Source organism: Pelophylax lessonae (genome assembly GCF_965119305.1).
Source record: "Pelophylax lessonae genome assembly, chromosome: 13".
Taxonomy (NCBI): domain Eukaryota; kingdom Metazoa; phylum Chordata; class Amphibia; order Anura; family Ranidae; genus Pelophylax; species Pelophylax lessonae.
This window is the reverse complement of record NC_138780.1, coordinates 40,714,607-40,736,533: the sequence shown is the minus strand read 5'-3', so window position 1 is coordinate 40,736,533 and position 21,927 is coordinate 40,714,607. Positions and strand designations below refer to the sequence as shown.

The 21,927-nt window shown below is 42.9% G+C and overlaps 1 protein-coding gene across 1 annotated transcript in view; it reads right to left on the bottom strand.

Moving 5' to 3' along the window:
• LOC309569822 (ribosomal protein S6 kinase 2 beta-like) overlaps nucleotides 1–21,927 on the bottom strand; it is a gene marked incomplete at its 3' end in the record, with an annotated part of 195,203 nt that overhangs the window by 160,989 nt on the left and 12,287 nt on the right. The window contains exons 2-4 of the mRNA XM_082275825.1: nucleotides 19,279–19,606; nucleotides 14,598–14,737; nucleotides 5,759–5,812 (exon numbers count right to left, since the gene is read on the bottom strand). Coding sequence (XP_082131951.1) covers nucleotides 5,759–5,812; nucleotides 14,598–14,737; nucleotides 19,279–19,606 — 522 coding nt within the window. The remainder of the gene's footprint in view (nucleotides 1–5,758; nucleotides 5,813–14,597; nucleotides 14,738–19,278; nucleotides 19,607–21,927) is intronic.

Sequence of the window (21,927 nt, the reverse complement as noted above, 5' to 3'; positions counted from 1 at the left end):
TAGCTTTGTCTGCGTCTTGTCGGAATCTCTCTACACCAGAATCTATAGCTGCTTCTTTCAGTTATTATTGAAGAGTAGACTGAACCCTGTTAAACGTAATGTGACTTATCACTCCAGGCAGGAGGGTGGCTTAGGTATAGTCAACCTGGTTGTCTTCTTCTCTCTGATGTTTCTGAAACACAACTTTGGTAATATGCTAGCAGAGAGACCGCCTGTGTGGGTAGGTATTTTCCGAAGATGGTTTAGGTCTTTTCTGCAGTGCTGGGAGAGTGGAGGGCCAGAGAAAAGCCTGAGGGTCAAACATAGTAAGCTCCTGGCTTATTTTGCCCAATGCCTGAAAATGCTTAGGTGGTGGCACGTGACGGCAGAAGAAATTGGGTCCCTCCCAAGGAGAATTTTGAGTGAGAGGATCATGGGTGCTGCCTTTTATGCGTCATTGGCCTTAAGAGTTTGTCCAGGTCATATTATGAGGGAGGGTTTACGTTTAATAAACTCTGGGTGGATTCCCTTTTTTTTAGTTTAGGGACTTGGATGATCGAACTTTTGAAAAGTTTGGTTCGACCAGAACACCCGAATTTCAAGCATTGAAATCAATGGGACCCAAACTTCGGGAATCAAAAAACACCATTTTGAAGCCCTAAAACCCAATAAATGCCCCTAAAAAGTGCCTAGGGTTCTAAATCATGCCACAGGGACTATGAATCAGGCAAAAAAAGTTCTTAAAAATTGTCGTTTTTGATAGAGAGCCAATTATTGAAAGAATTATTGAAAAGAAAATGAGATTTCTTTGGATTTAGTGTCTGGGGGGTCTAAAAAGCGTACATTTGAAGTTTCATTTCTGTAGCATGTCCAGAACCAGAATTATAGCATGCCATACCTTCAAAAATTACTTTTTTGCTTAACCGCGCCTTTCTTTTGCTCCTAATAAAGCAGATGTGTGTGACGCCTTTTGCAGTGGACTTAACGCTTACAACAAGAACAGGCGTTAACTTGTCACTGAGGCTTTAAGTCCACTGCAAAAGGCTTTGCTACTCTGCGTCACATCCAACTAAGCAAGAACAGAGTCCTTCAAAAGTCTTTGTTTATGTAGTACCAGAGCAATACACAGTGCCTTTAATGCAGGGTCATTGGTGTCAGTTATTGGAACCACCGTACAATGTCACCACCACCAGCTCTGGCACTACATAAACAAAGACTTTTGAAGGACTCTGTTCTTGCTTAGTTGGATGTTTTGGATTATTTATGCAATTTATGCACTTCATTTATTTGCACTTTATGAAAGGAGGGTAACACCATCCCTGCGCTACTGAAATTCTAAGAAAAATAATCTGTTTTTTTGTGATGAATTTTAATTTATGTATAGTTGTCACTGAGGCTTTATAAACTGTGCGATGTGAAAATCACCTGCAAGGGGCACACTGCTATGCGACCCAAAGTTGTCGCTAAATAAAGCAGATGTGTGTGACGCAGAGTAGCAAAGCCTTTTGCAGTGGACTTAACGCTTACAACAAGAACAGCCGTTAAGTTGTCACTGAGGCTTTGGCAACTCTGCGCGGTGAAATTCACCTGCAAAACACACACTGCTATGCGACCCAAAGTAGTCGCTAAATACAGCAGATGTGTGTGACGCAGAGTAGCAAACCCTTTTGCACAGGCGTTAACTTGTCACTGAGGCTTTGGCAACTCTGCGTGGTGAAATTCACCTGCAAAACGCACACTGCTATGTGACCCAAAGTTGTCGCTAAATACAGCAGATGTGTGTATCGCTGCAATGTAATTTGCACAATAGCTGACTAGCAAGCACGTATACCTGCTGCAGATATATCAGCAGTGCAACGTGCTCACTAGACGGAACCCTGACACTTAAAAGTATCCCTACAAAAACTAGATTATTGAATCAAACTATAGTGGTATATAGTACCCTAACTACACTGCATATCCCTTTCCTCACACTAAAAGAACAGCTCCATACAGCAGAAGATAATTTCTAACTGACACTGTCCTTTTAACATTTTTTTTTTTTTGGTAACTACACTGACAATCTTTCTGTAAGCTGACTGCTCTTCTGCTGATATGGAGCTTTACAAGCAATCGGCTATGCAGCAAACATTGTTTAACAAAGCAGGAGTAACACAAATGCTTCCACTCTCTTCCAAAGCCTCTATATTACAGTGCTAGAGGTTAGGCGGGGCTATGTTATATACTGGGGGGCGTATTCACTCCTGATTGGCCTCTGGTCCCCGTAGTCACTCCAATCACATTCCTAGCAGACTCCTGCCCCCTCATTGGCTTTTACTGACGTTTCTGGGCAATCACGGGCTTTTAAAGCCCACTTCCTGTCCCATTGCATTTTGGGCGGTTCTGGTGACCGAATTCCGAACTTTTACCGCAAAAAGTTCGGAATTCGGCCGAATTTAGAACACCCAATGTTCGAGTCGAACCGATGTTCGACCCGAACCGTTCGATCATCCCTATTAGGGACCAGGCCTGGCTTGCGTTCCATGGCAGACTCTACGTGAAGGGGAACAGGAAGCACCACCCTCTGGATGACCGTGGTTGTCTGAGAGTGGAGTGTCAGGGTGAAGTGGAAAGTATGGATCATTTCTTGCTTCAGTGCCCTTTCAATGTGGAGGTGTATAAAGAGGTGGGGAGGGCTCTGAGTATTCCCTTTCTCTCATGCATGTCTTATGCAGAGTGGGTGTATGGAGCATTCCAGACTCGCAAGTGTTTTGATTTGGACACTCCTTTCTTTTTCTTTCGGTTTAGTGGTCCACTATTTCACCTGGAATGCACAGCGTCAGGTATCCATTCGGCACCTCCTTGGTGAGGTGGGGAAAATTCGGGGTCTTGAGAGAGGCAGGGGGCAGCAGGGAGCCTGGATAAAGGTGTGGAGCAATATCAGGCCTATGGCTGCCATCTATTGATCTCTTGGTGGTGGTTCCTTTCTCTGTTTTTTTTCTGTTTTTTTACTCCATTAGCCTTTGAGTCATAGCTAAATTTTCAAGAATGGTTATGTACAGATGATGGCCTATGTTTCGTTGTCTATGTATAAGTAAGGGAGTGTTGTGCTAGTGAAGGCCTCTAAAAACGTATTTCAATGTAACCGTTTTTATTTTTTTGAGTTTCTTTATGCGTATAAGTTTAAATCTTTTTCTTTATGCTGAATTGAGCATTCCTTGGTTAAGGCCAGGGTAGATCAATATGTTACGTTATTTATTATATTTATGAATTCTTTACTTTTGTACTTTTGTAATAAAATGTTGCAGGTTGTAAGATTTTAATATAATAAAAATCTACAAACTACTAAGTACCATTTTGAGTTGCTGCAATGGAATTTTAGCAAATTGGACTAATCTGCTGCATCGTTTTTTTCACTTTGATTTTTGGGTGTCTTTGAATTCAGCCCTCTGTAGGTTGATAATTTCCATCAAATGTTGTGTCATCCTTTAGTTCCTAACACATTACCCAGTCTATATCAGCATAGATATCCAGATATTTTTCCCTATTGAAATCTGATGTGTTTTCAAAGGGTTCCTTTAATTTTTTGAGCAGTGTATAAATAAAATGTACATCCATGTATTGAAAAATATGCAAACAAAAGATTTAAAATACATTCATGCTTAAAGTGGTTGTTAAGCCTCTACTATAAAATAATCGAATCCCCTCTCTAATATAACACTAAGTGCTCCTGTGCCTGTTTTAGAGAAAAAAAAAAAAATGTGATCTGTACCTCTATGAGAGCGTCTCTCGGTGATCAACTGATCCCTCGGCACTCTTCTCTGCTGGGCTAACAGCTCCAGTGGGTGGACCCAAGCACTGCAGCTGACGTCAGCCGGGAAGGTAGGGAAGAGAGGAGAGAGAGAGCCGAGCAGTCACGTGATCGCTGGAAGCCACTGTGATATACAGTATCTCACAAAAGTGAGTACACCATTCACATTTTTGTAAATATTTTATTATATCTTTTCATGTGACAACAATGAAGAAATTTCACTTTGTTACAATGTAAAGTAGTGAGTGTACAGCTTGTAAAACAGTGTAAATTTGCTGTCCCCTCAAAATAACTCAACACACAGCCATTAAGTGAAAATGTCCAAATTGGGCCCAATTAGTCATTTTCCCTCCCCGGTGCCATGTGACTCATTAGTGTTACAAGGTCTCAGGTGTGAATGGGGAGCAGGTGTGTTGAATTTGGTATTATCTCTCTCACTCTTTCATACTGGTCACTGGAAGTTCAACATGGCACCTCATAGCAAAGAACTCTCTGAGGATTTGAAAAAATAATTTTTGCTCTACATAAAGATGGCCTTGGCTATAAGAATATATCCAAGACCCTGAAACTGAGCTGCAGCACGGTGGCCAAGACCATACAGTGGTTCAACAGGGCAGGTTCCACTCAAAACAGGCATCACCATGGTCGACCAAAGCAGTTGAGTGCATATGCTCAGCGTCATATACAGAGGTTGTCCTTGGGAAATAGACGTATGAGTGCTGCCAACATTGCTGCAGAGGTTGAAGGGGTGGGGGGTCAGCCTGTCAGTGGCAATAATGGTGGCCACACAAAATATTGACACTTTGGGCCCTAGTTGGACATTTTCACTTAGGGGTGAACTCACTTTTGTTGCCAGCGGTTTAGACTTTAATAGCTGTGTGTTGGGTTATTTTGAGGAGACAGCAAATTTACACTGTTATACAAGCTGTACACTCACTACTTTTCATTGTAGCAAAGTGTCATTTCTTCAGTGTTGTCACATTAAAAGATAATACATTTATACAAAAATTTGAAGGGTGTACTCACTTTTGTGAGATACTGTAGGTACAGATTGCATATTTTTTCTATAAGACAGGCACAGGATCACTTAGTGTGATATTACAGAGGGGATTTGATTATTTTATAATAAATATGAGAGCAACAGGAGTGGAGGGGCGTGGGCTGACACAGCAGACAGGCAAGAAGGGGGGGGGAGAAGGACAGAGGGGGACACAGACGACAGAGAGCAGGGTGACGGAGGCACGTACACTGACCACGGTGTCAGGGCTCCTCAGCAGCCATGATATACCGTGGTCAGTTTACAGAGGGGAGGGTAGAAACTGGCAGGATCAGCCAGGTTTTTTAGGTGATACAGGGGGCCAAATGACACAGCACAAGCACTGTGCTGTATAACATGCTTTAAGGAAACAGTATCTGTTTGTTTTTGTTTTTTTAGGGTAACAAACGCTTGAGCCCCCATTCACACTGGGGCGACGCTACTTCGCACCGCGACCTCCGAGGTCGCGGTGCGAGCAGCGCGCCGCTACCTCGGAGCGGCCGCCACGGACTTCGTAACATTGAAGTCTATGGCGGTCGCCTCCTGGTCGCCCCAAAGAAGCTCCGGACCCTTTTTCTGAGTCGGAGCGACTTGTGTCGCTCCTATCAGAACGGGTCCGCAGCTTCCCTATGGGAGGCGACCTGCGGCGACCTGTGAGGCGACCAGGTCGCCTCACAGTTCGCCCCAGTGTGAACGGGGGCTGAAGTGCGAATAGGGGCTAATAATCTAATTACCAAAGAATGTGTCAGCCATGATGCATTCCTTGGTTATTGAATTAGGGTGATTTAGTTGCCTGTGTGGCTGAAAATGGCTGGACCCTATAGAAGTATGCTCCTGACACTCATTAGAGCTAAAAATACAGCTCTAATGAAAAGAAAAAAATATTCTATTGAACAAGTCCAGTTGAAAGCAACTAATGGGAAACATAACATAAGAATGGGTTCTACAAAGACTTACCTGGGTAAGGCTCTTCCCCTGAAAGTACTGTCCACACTAAGATTCCGAAACTAGAACACAGAAAATATAGCAAAGCGTCAGTGTTTAACATGTGGTAAAAAAAACATATAAAAACACTTCATTGATACTCAGGAAAAAAAAACACACACACTTCCAGTTAAGGCTATTTTTCCTTATTATTCTTGGAATACCAAGTTCATAGCAAGTACATTTTTCTTAAAACAAGCTCAGAGTTATGAGGAGGAAATGCATTGCAATATGGACAGGTTAGTTTAGCTTCCATCAACTATATATTAAAGAGGAATGTTAAACCCCTTCATCCCATGATCCTTGAGTTTATCGGCTAAGTTTCTTCTGACTGTTTATCTTGAATTCACATATTCACCAATCCAGCTAATACAATTTTAACACTTCCTTGTGTCAGAGACTGTATGAATACATTTTTTTTATGCTATAGCATTGTTCTAATTTTGAACTATGAGACAGAGTTTAATTTTCAGATAGACTGAAACTGTCATATACAAGTCAAACCTCCTAAACTTTATTTTATTTTACAAATGGTAATTTTAAAATATGTATGTGTATATATATATATATATATATATATATATAGTGCATTGCGAAAGTATTCGCCCCCCTTGAACTTTTCGACCTTAAGGCTCCATGTACACGGGACGTTGTTAAAAGTCCCTTTGAATGCTGGAATTTTTAGGACGTTTGAAACGTCCGTTCGGTCGCGTTTGTACCCGCGTTTAGCGGGCGTTTGCGTTTAGAACCGTTCCTAGAGTTCAAAAAAATTATTCCCCTTTAAAATGGAAAAACGCGAACGCTAAACGCGGGTCATCGCGTTCGGACGCGTTCGGACGCGTTTGTGCGTTTGAAACGCCGGGAAACACACGTTCGAACGCAAATAGTTGCGTTCTAAAAACAGTCCCTGAACGCAACTGCCTGCAAATGACTGTAAACGACCTGGTGTACATGGACAGATAAGATAAAATGTAGATGGGTTCAGGGGCTTCTGAAAAAAAACGCCCAACTGCTCCTAAACGGCCATTTCCAGCGTCCCGTGTACATGGAGCATTAGCCACATTTCAGGCTTCAAACATAAAGATATAAAACTGTAATTTTTTTTGAAGAATCAATAAGTGGGACACAATCATGAAGTGGAATGAAATTTATTGGATATTTCAAACTTTGTTAACAAATAAAAAACTGAAAAATTGGGCGTGCAAAATTATTTAGCCCCTTTAATTTCAGTGCAGCAAACTCTCTCCAGAAGTTCAGTGAGGATCTCTGAATGATCTAATGTTGACCTAAATGACTAATGATGATAAATAGAATCCACCTGTGTGTAATCAAGTCTCCGTATAAATGCACCTGCACTGTGATAGTCTCAGAGGTCCGTTTAAAGCACAGAGAGCATCATGAAGAACAAGGAACACACTAGGCAGGTCCGAGATACTGTTGTGGAGAAGTTTAAAGCCAGATTTGGATACAAAAAGATTTCCCAAGCTTTAAACATCCCAAGGAGCACTGTGTAAGCGATAATATTGAAATGGAAGGAGTATCAGACCACTGCAAATCTACGAAGACCTGGCCGTCCCTCTAAACTTTCAGCTCATACAAGGAGAAGACTGATCAGAGATGCAGCCAAGAGGCCCATGATCACTCTGGATGAACTGCAGAGATCTACAGCTGAGGTGGGGGACTCTGTCCATAGGACAACAATCAGTCGTATACTGCACAAATCTGGCCTTTATGGAAGAGTGGCAAGAAGAAAGCCATTTCTTAAAGATATCCATAAAAAAGTGTCGTTTAAAGTTTGCCACAAGCCACCTGGGAGACACACCAAACATGTGGAAGAAGATGCTCTGGTCAGATGAAACCAAAAATCTAACTTTTTGGCAACAATGCAAAACGTTATGTTTGGCATAAAAGCAACACAGCTCATCACCCTGAACACACCATCCCCACTGTCAAACATGGTGGTGGCAGCATCTTGGTTTGGGCCTGCTTTTCTTAAGCAGGGACAGGGAAGATGGTTAAAATTGATGGGAAGATGGATGGAGCCAAATACAGGACCATTCTGGAAGAAAACCTGATGGCGTCTGCAAAAGACCTGAGACTTCCAACAAGACAATGATCCAAAACATAAAGCAAAATCTACAATGGAATGGTTCACAAATAAACAAATCCAGGTGTTAGAATGGCCAAGTCAATGTCCAGACCTGAATCCAATCAAGAATCTGTGGAAAGAACTGAAAACTGCTGTTCACAAACGTTCTCCTTCCAACCTCACTGAACTCAAGCTGTTTTGCAAGGAGGAATGGGCAAAAATTTCTCTTGATGTGCAAAACTGATAGAGACATACCCCAAGCGACTTACAGCTGTAATCGCAGTAAAAGGTGGCGCTACAAAGTATTAACTTAAGGGGGCTGAATAATTTTGCACGCCCAATTTTTCAGTTTTGTATTTGTTAAAAAAGTTTGAAATATCCAATAAATTTTGTTCCACTTAATGATTGTGTCCCACATGTTGTTGATTTTTTTTAAAAAAGTTACAGTTTTATATCTTTATGTTTGAAGCCTGAAATGTGGCAAAAGGTCGAAAAGTTCAAGGGGGGCCGAATACTTTCGCAATGCACTGTAACTCAGCAAAAGAGGCAATATTGTTGCAGGACACAAATACACTTGTAAAAGTTTACTCAGATAACACCCCACTTCAATATGTGGTATTGGGGGGGCATTGGTCTATCACACCAGTTCAAAAACATTGGCCAGTGAGATTGGCACTGTGTGTACCAGACTTAACTCGGGGGCCACAGGTTTATTACAACAGTTCTACAAATAATTGGCCAGTAACTGTTGTCACTGTATGTAGCGCAGTTTACACAGCAAGAGGCCACATTTTTGCAAGACTAAAATACACTCTTAGAAAATTATACTGTTAAATAACACCCCACTTCAATATGTGGTATTGGGGGGCCACTGGTCTATCACAGCAGTTCAAAAAAATTGGCCAGTGAGTTTGGCACTGTGTGTACCAGACATAACTCATCAAAAGAGGCAATATTGTTGCAGGACACAAATAAACATGTAAAAGTATACTCAGATAACACCCCACTTCAATATGTGGTATTGGGGGGGCCATTGGTCTATCACACGAGTTATAATACATTATAAGTGCTTTTGTCACTGTGTGTAGTATTGCTGCAGCAACGCTTATGCCCCGTACACACGTGCAGATTATCTGCAGACTTTTGTCTGCAGACTTACCAAAACCATATAATATGAGGTCAAACCTAAACACTTTCAATTTGTATGGAATCCGGCAGGCTCTTGCACTACATAGAAAAGGTAAGTCTGCAGACAAAAGTCTGCAGATAATCTGCACGTGTGTATGGGGCATTAGTCACCACACCTGTCACAATGCTTCATGCCCTGTACACACTATCAGATTATCTGAAGACTTTTGTCTGCAGACTTACCAAAACCATATAATATGAGGTCAAACCTAAACACTTTCAATTTGTATGCAATCCGGCAGGCCCTTGCACTACATAGAAAAGGTAAATCTGAAGGCAAAAGTCCAGATAATCTGATAGTGTGTACAGGGCATCACAGTGCACAATAATACTACTAATCCACTATAATATGCTTTGTCCACTTTCCGTTTGAATCAGGACATTATACTGCCTTCCTTCTTTCCAAATCCTCAAACAGCAGAGGAAAGGTTGTTACATTCTCTCGATATAGTTCGTGCATTCAAGATTTATTTGAAAAGGTCAGCTCAGATTCGTAAGACCTACCTTTTGTTTGTGCTGCCAGAAGAGCCCAGGAATGGGCAGGTAGCATCTAAATCTACAATTTCTCAATGATTCGCCAGGTTATTATCCAGGCGTAATGGTTTAAAAGGGAAGGTTCCACCTTTTCTGGTAAAGGCACACTCTACCAGAAGAGTAGGTGCCTTTTGGGCAGTTCGTCCATCAAGCTTCTATGGCTCAGATTTGCAAGGCAGCTACTTGGTCTTCGGTACATATGTTCACTAGATTCTATCAAGTGGATGTTAGGACCCAGGAGGAGTCTGCATTTGACTGCAGCGTTCTGCAATCATCTACGTAGATTTGTTGCGGTCTGATGGTGGTGTATTTTATGGTGTCCTCCCCTCAAGCGCATTGCTTTGGGATGTCCCAGATAGTAATGAATATGGTTGCTCTGTGTCCCGTGATGTATGATAAAGAAATATGGATTTTTCCTACAGCTTACCTGTAAAATCCATTTCTTGGAGTACTTTACAGGATACAGAGGTCCCTCCCCTCTTGTCTGGGATGTTTATTGTTTGCTACAAAACGGAGGTACTTCCTGTATAGGAGGGGTTATATAGAGGGGGACTTCCTGTCTTAATTGGTTGCCAGTTTCCATTCACCTATAGGTGGCATATGTAACAGATCCCCAATACTTGGACCAAGTATTTCTGTCTTAGGTCCCCAGAATGTCCAGTGATGCAGTCCTGGCCCCTCAATTCCCCCCAAACATCAGCCTCCAGCTTGATGAAGGTTAAAACAAAATGACACTTTATTCACCAACTCACTTGCAATATATACAGTTTTAGGAGCTTGATTACATCATGCAAATGTATTGTGTACAGAACGTAATTAACATACCTGGCCTTCTGGAAAGAGACAATAGGTGAATGAGACTGCAACATTACCATAAAAACCACAAACCCAAACCATAGCCAAATACACATTCCTAGAAGTGTGAACACACTTAACCTCTAAACAGAGGAAAGCAGGAGACATAGGCTCTCAGACAGCACGTCTTCGGATTCAAAACACCTTACTATAAATGTCAATACACATCCCCACAGCAGACAATAGCTGAATTTGACGTCATTAGCATCTCTTTAGTCTCTCAATGTGTGGAGAAGTCCTCTGCTGTAATATGCAGCCCTAGGCCTGTAACATGGATCTTAGTCTTAGAGTCTGTATCTTGGGGTGACATGGATTTGAGTCCAAAGCAACACTACTCCCATTGTCCCCCAGCATATACCCCCACACAGAGGTGCACTCCCCTACAAGCCAGGGCCCATAGTCCGTGGGCAGGAGGCTGGCCTCCACACTCCTCCAGTAGCCCCTGGCGAACGTTCCAGCAAATGGGCGTTCGTCCAGATAGTAATGAATATGGCTGCTCTGTGTCCCGTGATGTACTCCAAGAAATGAATTTTACAGGTAAGCTGTAGGAAAAATCCATATTTTCTAAGATACTGAATTTTGGGTTTTCACTAGCTGTAAGCCATAATCATCAAAATTAAAAGAAAGAAATGCTTGGAATATATCATTTTCTGTGTAATGCATCTGTATAAAATATGAGTTGCACTTTTTGAATTGAATTACTGAAATGTATTACCTTTTTGATGATATTCAAATTTTACGAGGTGCACCTATATACAGTGGGTACGGAAAGTATTCAGACCCCCTTAAATTTTTCACTCTTTGTTATATTGCAGCCATTTGCTAAAATCATTTAGGTTCATTCTTCTTCCTCATAAATGTACACATAGCTCCCCATATTGACGGAAAAACACAGAATTGTTGACATTGTTGCAGAAAAACTGAAATATCACATGGTCCTAAGTATTCAGACCCTTTGGTGTGACACTCATATATTTAACTCAGGTGCTTTCCATTTCTTCTGATCATCCTTGAGATGGTTCTACACCTTCATTTGAGTCCAGCTGTGTTTGATTATACTGTTTGGACTTGATTAGGAAAGCCACACACCTGTCTATATAAGACCTTCCAGATCACAATGCATGTCAGAGCAAATGAGAATCATGAGGTCAAAGGAACTGCCTGAAGAGCTCAGAGACAGAATTGTGGCAAGGCACAGATCTGGCCAAGGTTACAAAAAGATTTCTGCTGCACTTAAGGTTCCTAAGAGCACAGTGGCCTCCATAATCCTTAAATGGAAGACGTTTGGGACGACCAGAACCCTTCCTAGAGCTGGCCGTCCGGCCAAACTGAGCTATCGGGGGAGAAGAGCCTTGGTGAGAGAGGTAAAGAAGAACCCAAAGATCACTGTGGCTGAGCTCCAGAGATGCAGTCAGGAGATGGGAGAAAGTTGTAGAAAGTCAACCATCACTGCAGCCCTCCACCAGTCGGGGCTTTATGGCAGAGTGGCCCGACGGAAGCCTCTCCTCAGTGTAAGACACATGAAAGCCTGCATGGAGTTTGCTAAAAAACACCTGAAGGACTCCAAGATGGTGAGAAATAAGATTCCCTTGTCTGATGAGACCAAAATAGAACTTTTTGGCCTTAATTCTAAGAGGTATGTGTGGAGAAAACCAGGCACTGCTCATCACCTGTCCAATACAGTCCCAACAGTGAAGCATGGTGGTGGCAGCATCATGCTGTGGGGGTGTTTTTCAGCTGCAGGGACAGGACGACTGGTTGCAATCGAGGGAAAGATGAATGCGGCCAAGTACAGGGATATCCTGGACAAAAACCTTCTCCAGAGTGCTCTGGACCTCAGACTGGGCCGATTTACCTTCCAACAAGACAATGACCCTAAGCACACAGCTAAAATAACGAAGGAGTGGCTTCACAACAACTCCGTGACTGTTCTTGAATGGCCCAGCCAGAGCCCTGACTTAAACCCAATTGAGCATCTCTGGAGAGACCTAAAAATGGCTGTCCACCAACGTTTACCATCCAACCTGACAGAACTGGAGAGGATCTGCAAGGAGGAATGGCAGAGGATCCCCAAATCCAGGTGTGAAAGACTTGTTGCATCTTTCCCAAAAAGACTCCTGGCTGTATTAGATCAAAAGGGGGCTTCTACTAAATACTGAGCAAAGGGTCTGAATACTTAGGACCATGTGATATTTCAGTTTTTCTTTTTTAATAAATCTGCAACAATGTCAACAATTCTGTGTTTTTCTGTCAGTATGGGGTGCTATGTGTACATTCATGAGGAAGAAGAATGAACTTAAATGATTTTAGCAAATGGCTGCAATATAACAAAGAGTGAAAAATTTAAGGGGGTCTGAATACTTTCCGTACCCACTGTATAGACACACACCACACACACCACACACACACACACACACACACAGTGGGTTTTATAATTTCGATAGACTCAGTAGTGAAATGGAAACAGTTTAAAGTGTACAAACTATTGTGGGGTGTATAATTGATATTTTTTTGTGGATCGTTGGATGAAATTACACCGCTTTGTATCTGAGGTTTCACGTTTAGATGCAGCTATGCCAAAAGTTAAAATTTTGTACAATTAGTTAGAGTATCGACAAGGGGAAACCAATCACTGATTTAATTTAGTAAATATATGTTGTAGCGGATAATTTAGAAATCCATTACGAATATAATCTTAGTGTGCAGATCACAATCTCAATTTCACGGTTATCATTGGTGTCTGAAAGTGACTTCTTGTAAAACAAATCTAAGTACCCCTTTACACCAGAGTGTGCAGCTCCCCGCCCCACCTTACATCATGGTCCACAGTGTTCCCCTTTACATCAGGGTCCACAGAGTTCCCCTTTACATCAGGGTAAACTCTGATGTACTCTATAGGGGAACTCTGATGTAAAAGGGCCTCTGGAAATGCTGGGAACTCTAATGTAAGGGGGGGACTCTAATGTAAGGGCAGGAAGGGGGCCGGCTGCAGAACATGTGAAAGGGTCCCACTGTGGGACCATAATAAAGAGCTCCGCGGTCAATGGGAAGGGGCTTTTGTTAGGGGGCCCTTCGTGGTTTCTTGCACCGGGGCCCGAAGGTTCTAGTTACGCCTCTGCTCCTAGAGTTCAACTAGGTACCTGCACACCCTTGGTCAGTTTAGTGATAATTTATATAGTTACGCAAGTTACATAGTTAGTCAGGTTGAAAAAAGGCACAAGTCCATCTGGCTTAACCAATAAAAAAATAAAAAAATAAAGAAAACCCAACCATACCATCCCATATACACAATCCTATACCCGCAGTTGATCCAGAGGAAGGTGAGAAAAATCCAGCAAAGCATGATCCAATTTGCTACAGCAGGGGAACAAAAATTCCTTCCTGATCCCCCGAGAGGCAATCCGATATTCCCTGGCTCAACTTTACCTATAAATACCAGTACCCATTTATGTTATGTACACCCAGGAAAGAATACAGGCCTTTTTTTTTTTAATGCAATCTAGTGAGCTAGCCAGAACCCCCTCTTGAGGTAGTCTATTCCCCATTTTCACAGCTCTTACGGTGAAGAAACCTTTCCCTATTTGGAGAGGAAATCTGTTTTCCTCTAGACATAAAGAGTCCCCCCTTGTCCTCTGTGTTGACCTTAAAGCTAATAACACAACACCAAGTTCACTACATGGACCCCTTATGTATTTATACATGTTGATCATATCCCCCTTAATCTCCTCTTCTCAAGAGAGAATAAATTCAGTTCCTCTAATCTTTTCTCATAGCCGAGCTCCTCAATGCCTCTTATCAGTTTGGTTGCCCTTCTCTGCACTTTCTCCAGTTCCCCAATATCCTTTTTGAGAACTGGTGCCCAAAACTGAACTCCATATTCCAGATTAGGTCTTACTAATGATTTGTACATTGGCAAAATGATATGTCTCTCTGGAGTTCATGACTCTGTTAATACAAGAAAGGACTTTGCTTGCTTTGGAAACCGCAGTTTATATGAAATAAGTTTTTTAAGAAACCATTTTTTTGTATAGTTTTTAAATACTTTTTTTTTTTTTTTTACACAGAGCAGTCATGGTTTATTATGTATGCAGATTCACAATACTATAATACAATTTATAAATTCATCGCCATCTTTTTCTTACCTGTAAACATCATATGATTTTGAAGGCTGATAGTTATCGTCATTTAGAGCTTCGGGTGGCATGTAGGACAATGTCCCTGAAAAAAATGGCCCCGTAGAGGCAGTAGCCCCTGCAATCTTGGACAATCCGAAATCTGTGATCTGTTAAAGAAGAATTATAATTTATTTTTATGAGTTATCAAATACTGGCATCAGAGAGAATCTCTCGATAGTTTCATATCCAAAGATAGGGGTGATGATGATGGTGATGGTGGTGGAGGATTCCTTACTTTTTCCATTCTAAAAGAGCAGTAAAATGGTTTCCTGAACACTTCATAATTCAGGGTTTCAGGGTTTCTTTTTTTAAAGTACTGTATGTTCTCCATTGTAAAAGTTTTTATTTAAAATACCCTCTTGGTTATCAACTTTCTACTTACTTCAGATAGGATAATGAATTCTACTGCCTGCTGTGGCCCACTTAGAATACTGTAAATGAGCAACATATGTTCCATAAAATGTATACTGTGGCCCACCAGTTTAGTGAAGAGGACTAGAGCAGCCCAAGCTGGGGTAGATCAGAGGCTGAAAGGGCATATGTAGGAGATAAGGAGGGACTTTAGTAAGGATGAGCGTAAAACCCACATCCTTGGATACAGTGGACACAAATGCATAATTATTTACAGTATTTATGTACTCATGCAGTCACCAACAACAAATATTGATAGTAGAATTGCTCATACCTCAGTAACTTGTTTGAAAATTTCGATCTGAGGAGCCAATCATCTACATTCAGCCCTGAAAGAACTGCCCTGGTTGTTTCCTGGGAGTAAAAGAACCGGATTGCTCTTCACAAACCACAGACCTCAACCTAACTGATGATCTGTTAGAGGATCTAGAATGCCAATTGAGAGCCAGATTTGATTACTCTTAATTGTTGTCAACCTAATGGATGCTTTTGTGTGTAGGCAGCACTACCCCAGCAGGAGTTAGGGTTCCCCACTGCTTTTTCTTTCTTTAGGGCTTGATAACTTGGATGGGGTAAAGGATTATGGGATGCCCCGTGTGACAAAGCAGAACTTATGGGACACTTCTTCCCCATTTACAGGCTCTTCTTCTTCCTTCTACCTGCACTAACATGGTTCCCATGTACAGCTTCTACAGACCAACTCCTGAGGGAAATAACTTTATATGGTTAGTTCAGCAAAGACCCATTACAGGCAGGAACTCTCAGACTCTTGACAAAGTGCAAAATTGAACTGAGCAGCTTCACTTCACCTTCTGCTTTCCCTTTGGCCACTGATCCCAGTTCCACTTGCTTGCAGAATGCTAGCCAACCTGGCTGCCATAAGCCGCATCTTGCTGTTTCTCTTCACAGTCCACCTGACTGACTCACTGCACCAGTCCCGCCCGACTGGCATACACACACTGAGACTCCCCAGGGCAAGCTTTGATGAAGACTTGGCACTAAACTGTCTTCAAGAAAGCACTGCTGTTGCTGGCAGTTTCTCCCCTTGTCTGTCCCTGCACCATGCTGATTTCCACACTGTCTATCCTTGCTCTTTCCGCTGCTTAAATCCCACCAACTGCCTCCTGTGGTAGGATCCTTCCAGGCCAGCTTCCCAAGGTCCAGCCCAAGATAGACCGTCCCCGGTAAGGGGTCCCTCAAGGGCCACTGACCGCCTCCATCAGCACTGCTTCTCAATCTTTCACCCGAACTCCCTACTGCCATGGCCCATGTGTAGTTTGTGGGCTTTCTATATTTCCTGCCAGGCCCACTACTGGGGATTGCCTTAGGGGACTATTAAGAATATTAAGAGGTGGGAATTGACCCAAATTACCAACAGGGCCCATATATATTCAAGGTGGCTCCTCCTCACCATCCACTCGTTTCCACTTGTTTCAGACCATTCTCAAACACTCTGGAAACGGGGGAGGCACCAGAGAGCTGCCAGGATCAGTCATCCAGCCCTGGCCTCCAGTAACCCTGACCCAGATTTAATGACTTAGGTCTAACCCAGAACCAGCTGTTTTTCCTACACTCACTACTAGTAGCACACATTAGAGGGTGCTACATGTGAATGAATAGAAGCTAATCCTACTGGCTGTGTTTCAGTATCTAGTATAAAACCTTACATAAATAGAAAAGGCTGCCATGGCAGCAAAGGGTGGATCAACTTCATATTAATAACCTCGGTTTCAGAAGTAGATGTTTGTGAGGCTGATGTTATCAATGCTTTTGACCATATAGTGTAAAATATTTAGTGCAGAGTGTGGGCCCCTAGCTAAAATATAGAACAGCATTGAAGCAATCCTATACTTTGCTCATTTGTAAAAGATTCATTGGATAGCCTATTCCTCTGCTGCTAATACATACATTTTCTTTGCTACAGCTCTGTAGCTGTATGAAATAATCAGCACTGATGGCTATAGGGGAGCTTGCAACTTAAGCCCCATACACACGCACAGATTGTTGGCCAACCAATCGGCCGTCTTTTGTCCAGTGTTGTTTGTTGGTTGAAATGTGCTCTAGACTTGCACTGGACTTTTGTTGGCCAACAAAAACCAACTTCAGAAGTGATGTCATGTGCTGGTTTACTTTCAGTGTGTTTTTTCTTCTCTGAGCATGCCCAGTCTTGCTCATCTGATTTTTGTCTGCCGAAATCTGTACTGACTGAGGAACAATCGGCCGTTCTTTGTTGGCCAACAAAAATTTTATAGCATGCACACCAGATTTTTTTTGGCAGAAAATTCGCAGTTGGTTGTCGGAAGCATCATACTAACAAGCCTACAATCGGCAGATCGGACGTTGGCCAACAATTTACGGCCAACAATCTGTGCGTGTGTACGGGGCTTAACTCCCTTTCTTTCTACAAATCAGTACTGAGTGTCTGTGCGACCAGTCTTTAAACCTAGGTCAATAACACCGGAGAGGGCCCTTGACTTTCAACTTCTGACTCATAGCACAGCTGTAAAGTTTACATGGATTTTGGAGGGGTTGATAAAACAAAGCAGTGTAGGGGGAAGGCTATCCACTGAATCTGTTGGCCTGCCCATAACAGGAATATACAGGTATGCTCTAAATCTGCACCCAATCCACATTAACCCACCCCACCTTCAGCAGTAGAAGACCGCATGTCTCTGTTGCTGAAATGGTTAGAACCAAGGCACTGTTACTCTCTTCGGACCCTCCCAGAGGCCCACTAGAATCCAGCACATCCACCGAGGGTGTGCAGAGACTCATTATGGGGAACCAATATGGGTCGGGAGGAGCCGGGTGACGTCACTTCCGTCCTACTTTTATCCATATCCCGCGATCTGCGGTGGAGCATCTGTCTGATTTTCTATGTAAGTCACTACTTTTTGTTTAAATAAATGTTTTTATATACTGCACAATGAGCCCCAGGTCAGGGGACAGGTGATGAGCAGTGCCTGGTTTTCTCCACACATACCGCTTAGAATTAAGGCCAAAAAGTTCTATTTTGGTCTCATCAGACCAGAGAATCTTATTTCTCACCATCTTGGAGTCCTTCAGGTGTTTTTTAGCAAACTCCATGTGGGCTTTCATGTGTCTTACACTGAGGAGAGGCTTCCGTCGGGCCACTCTGCCATAAAGCCCCGACTGGTGGAGGGCTGCAGTGATGGTTGACTTTCTACAATTTTCTCCCATCTCCTGACTGCATCTCTGGAGCTCAGCCACAGTGATCTTTGGGTTCTTCTTTACCTCTCTCACCAAGGCTCTTCTCCCCCGATAGCTCAGTTTGGCCGGACGGCCAGCTCTAGGAAGGATTCTGGTCGTCCCAAACGTCTTCCATTTGAGGATTATGGAGGCCATTGTGCTCTTAGGAACCTTAAGTGCAGCAGAAATCTTTTTGTAACCTTGGCCAGATCTGTGCCTTGCCACAATTCTGTCTCTGAGCTCTTCAGGCAGTTCCTTTGACCTCATGATTCTCATTTGCTCTGACATGCATTGTGATCTGGAAGGTCTTATATAGACAGGTGTGTGGCTTTCCTAATCAAGTCCAATCAGTATAATCAAACACAGCTGGACTCAAATGAAGGTGTAGAACCATCTCAAGGATGATCAGAAGAAATGGAAAGCACCTGAGTTAAATATATGAGTCACAGCAAAGGGTCTGAATACTTAGGACCATGTGATATTTCAGTTTTTCTTTTTTAATAAATCTGCAACAATGTCAACAATTCTGTGTTTTCCTGTCAGTATGGGGTGCTATGTGTACATTCATGAGGAAGAAGAATGAACTTAAATGATTTTAGCAAATGGCTGCAATATAACAAAGAGTGAAAAATTTAAGGGGGTCTGAATACTTTCCGTACCCACTGTATATGTAGGATTTATGAATATAGCGCCGATTCATCTTTTTATACATCTATTTTAATATGGGCACTATTACTCCTCATGGCCAAAGTGAGCCCTGGAGGAAAGGAACTTTGCACCTGTTCTGGACAAGTGAGTGGTATAAAAAGTACATTGGAAACATCTGAGATATGCAACTGTATGCATTTGTATACTGCAGAGATATGTCCTTGTTGGGAAGATTGTTCTGTCTATTGCTACTGAGACAAAAACTGAGAGAAAATCCAAAAGTTTGGGATTGTCACTGGGAAGGGAGATGAAGGTGAAACTTTCAATGGGGACACCTCCCATTATTCATGCTGTATCATTACTGTCACAGGTCACTTACCTGAACATCTAAATGCTTATTTAAAAGGACATTGCTAGGTTTTAGATCCCGATGGATTATTGGAGGATCCAGACTGTGAAGGTAGTTCATTCCAAGGACCACTTGATGAAGAAACTGGAACCTCAAAGCCCATGGGACATCTGTGATATTGTCAAAGAGAGTGCGTAGAGAACCATTGGGCATATACTCCATGACCAATCCATGCTCTACAAGACTGCCTTCCTCCTTAAAATATACTGCAAGGAGACGGAGAACATAGGGGTTGCTCGCTTTCTGCATCACATCTCGTTCCTTCATTAGATCCTTCATCAGCTTTTCCAGGCTGGAACTGAAACAAAGAATACCAAAGCTATTGTGAGCCTGTTACTGGTGCAATATGACTCTCTAAATAAAATAAGGAAGCATGCCTGGATAACTGGAAGCCAAGGCTTCCATCTAGTGCTAGAGGCAAAAGAAACAATACTAGCTTTAAAGCCAAGGCCACCTCTGCAACATTTTTAAAATGAACTTGACCACCAAGGAACAATCACGGCTTCTGGACATTAGACAGTGGCAGTTTCTAAAACAGGATAGGTGTGTTAGCTGTGCCATGTAACAGCGGTACAGACACAGTTTCACTTTAAAAAGGAAGTAAACCCTCCTCTGCAACTTTTACCTATAGGTAAGCCTATGATAAGGCTTACCTATAGGTCCTGTAAATATCTCCTAAACATGCACCGTTTAGGAGATATTTACCTTACATGCAGCCAGTGACATCACTGGTGCATTCGCTCTGAAGGAACGGCCGCTGGTGCCGTTCCTTCAGAGCTTCGTGCCGTGACCGTCGGCTCCCGCGCGTGTGCGCGGGAGTGACTTCACCGCGGCATCCGGCCATCTGATTGACGGAGCCGCGGTGACGTCACTCCCGCGCACGCGCGTGGGAGCCGACGGTCACGGCACGAGGCTCTGAAGGAACGGCACCGGCGGCCGTTCCTTCAGAGCGCATGCACCAGTGATGTCACTGGATCCCGGAAGACGGACGACTGAACATGTCGCCCATCATACAGGTAAGCGGGCGGCATGGCGGGGGCTCGTTCTAAGGTAAGTATTTCATAATTAGCTAGTATGCGATGCATACTAGCTCATTATGTGTTTCTCTTTCAGGTTGAAACCTCTTTAAAGCTTAAAAAAAGGGAATAAAGGAGGAGAGGAGGAAAGTAGTTTTGAAGTTTTTGGTATACAGTATATTAAGGAGAAACCCCAGCCTTATTATCCATTCAGTGTCCACCACCCCTCTCTGCTAATCCCTCCACTGGCTTCCAATAACTCAATCAATAAAATAAAGCCTTGTACTCCCTCCTCCCAGGACCTCCTGCTCAGTAGTGCCCTCGTCCCCTTCTCCCATGCTCATGTTTAACATCCTCATTGTCTCCTCCCATGCTCATCTCTAGAGCCCTCGACACCTCCTCCCGTGCTCATCTCTAGCACCCTCGTCACCTCCTCCTATACTCATCTTTAGCATTCTCGTGACCTTCTCCCATGCTCATCTCCAGCATCCTCATCACCTCCTCCTATGCTCATCTCTACCGTCCTTGTCACCTCCTCCCATGCTCTTCTCTAGCACCCTGGTCACCTCCTTGTATGCTTTTTTCCAGGACTTCTCTAGAGCCACTCCCATTCTCTGGAATTCCCTACCCCAATCTGATTGGGTGCAGCTGCTGTTTGGCAAATAATTTTCCATCCAACTATTTTTTTCAAAGGATATTGGCAGGAGGGTGGCAAGAGGGTCACCTGGTTACCAGGCAATTCATACCTTCTTCTGTTTGATTGGACTGTAACTGTACTTTCTGCCTTTGTATTGTAAAGCACTGAAGAAACTGATGGTGATATATAAATCCTGTATAATATTAATAAAATAAAATTCATCTAAAAACACACAAAAACATACAGTATCTCACAAAAGTGAGTACATCCCTCACATTTTGTAAATATTTTATTATATCTTTTCATGTGACAACACTGAAGAAATGACACTCCCGCTACAATGTAAAGTAGTGAGTTTACATCTTGTATAACAGTGTACATTTGCTGTCCCCTCAAAATAACTAAACACACAGCCATTAATGTCTAAACCGTTGGTAACAAAAGTGAGTACACCCCAAGTTGAAAATGTCCAAATTTTGGCCCAAAGTGTGAATATTTTGTGTGGCCACCATTTTTTTCCAGCACTGCCTTAACCCTCTTGGGCATGGAGTTCACCAGAGCTTCACAGATTGCCACTGGAGTCCTCTTCCACTCCTCCATGATGACATCACGGAGTTGGTGGATGTTAGAGACCTTACATTATTCCACCTTCCATTTGAGGATGCCCCACAGATGCTCAATAGGGTTTAGTTCTGGAGACATGCTTGGCCAGTCCATCACCTTTACCCTCAGCTTCTTTAGCAAGGCAGTGGTTGTCTTGGAGGTGTGTTTGGGGTCATTATCATGTTGGAATACTGCCCTGCGGCCCAGTCTCCGAAGGGAGGGGATCATGCTCTGCTTCAGTATGTCACAGTACATGTTGGCATTCATGGTTCCCTCAATGAACTGTAGCTCCCCAGTGTCGGCAGCACTCATGCCGCCCCAGACCATGACACTCCCACCATCATGCTTGACTGTAGGCAAGAC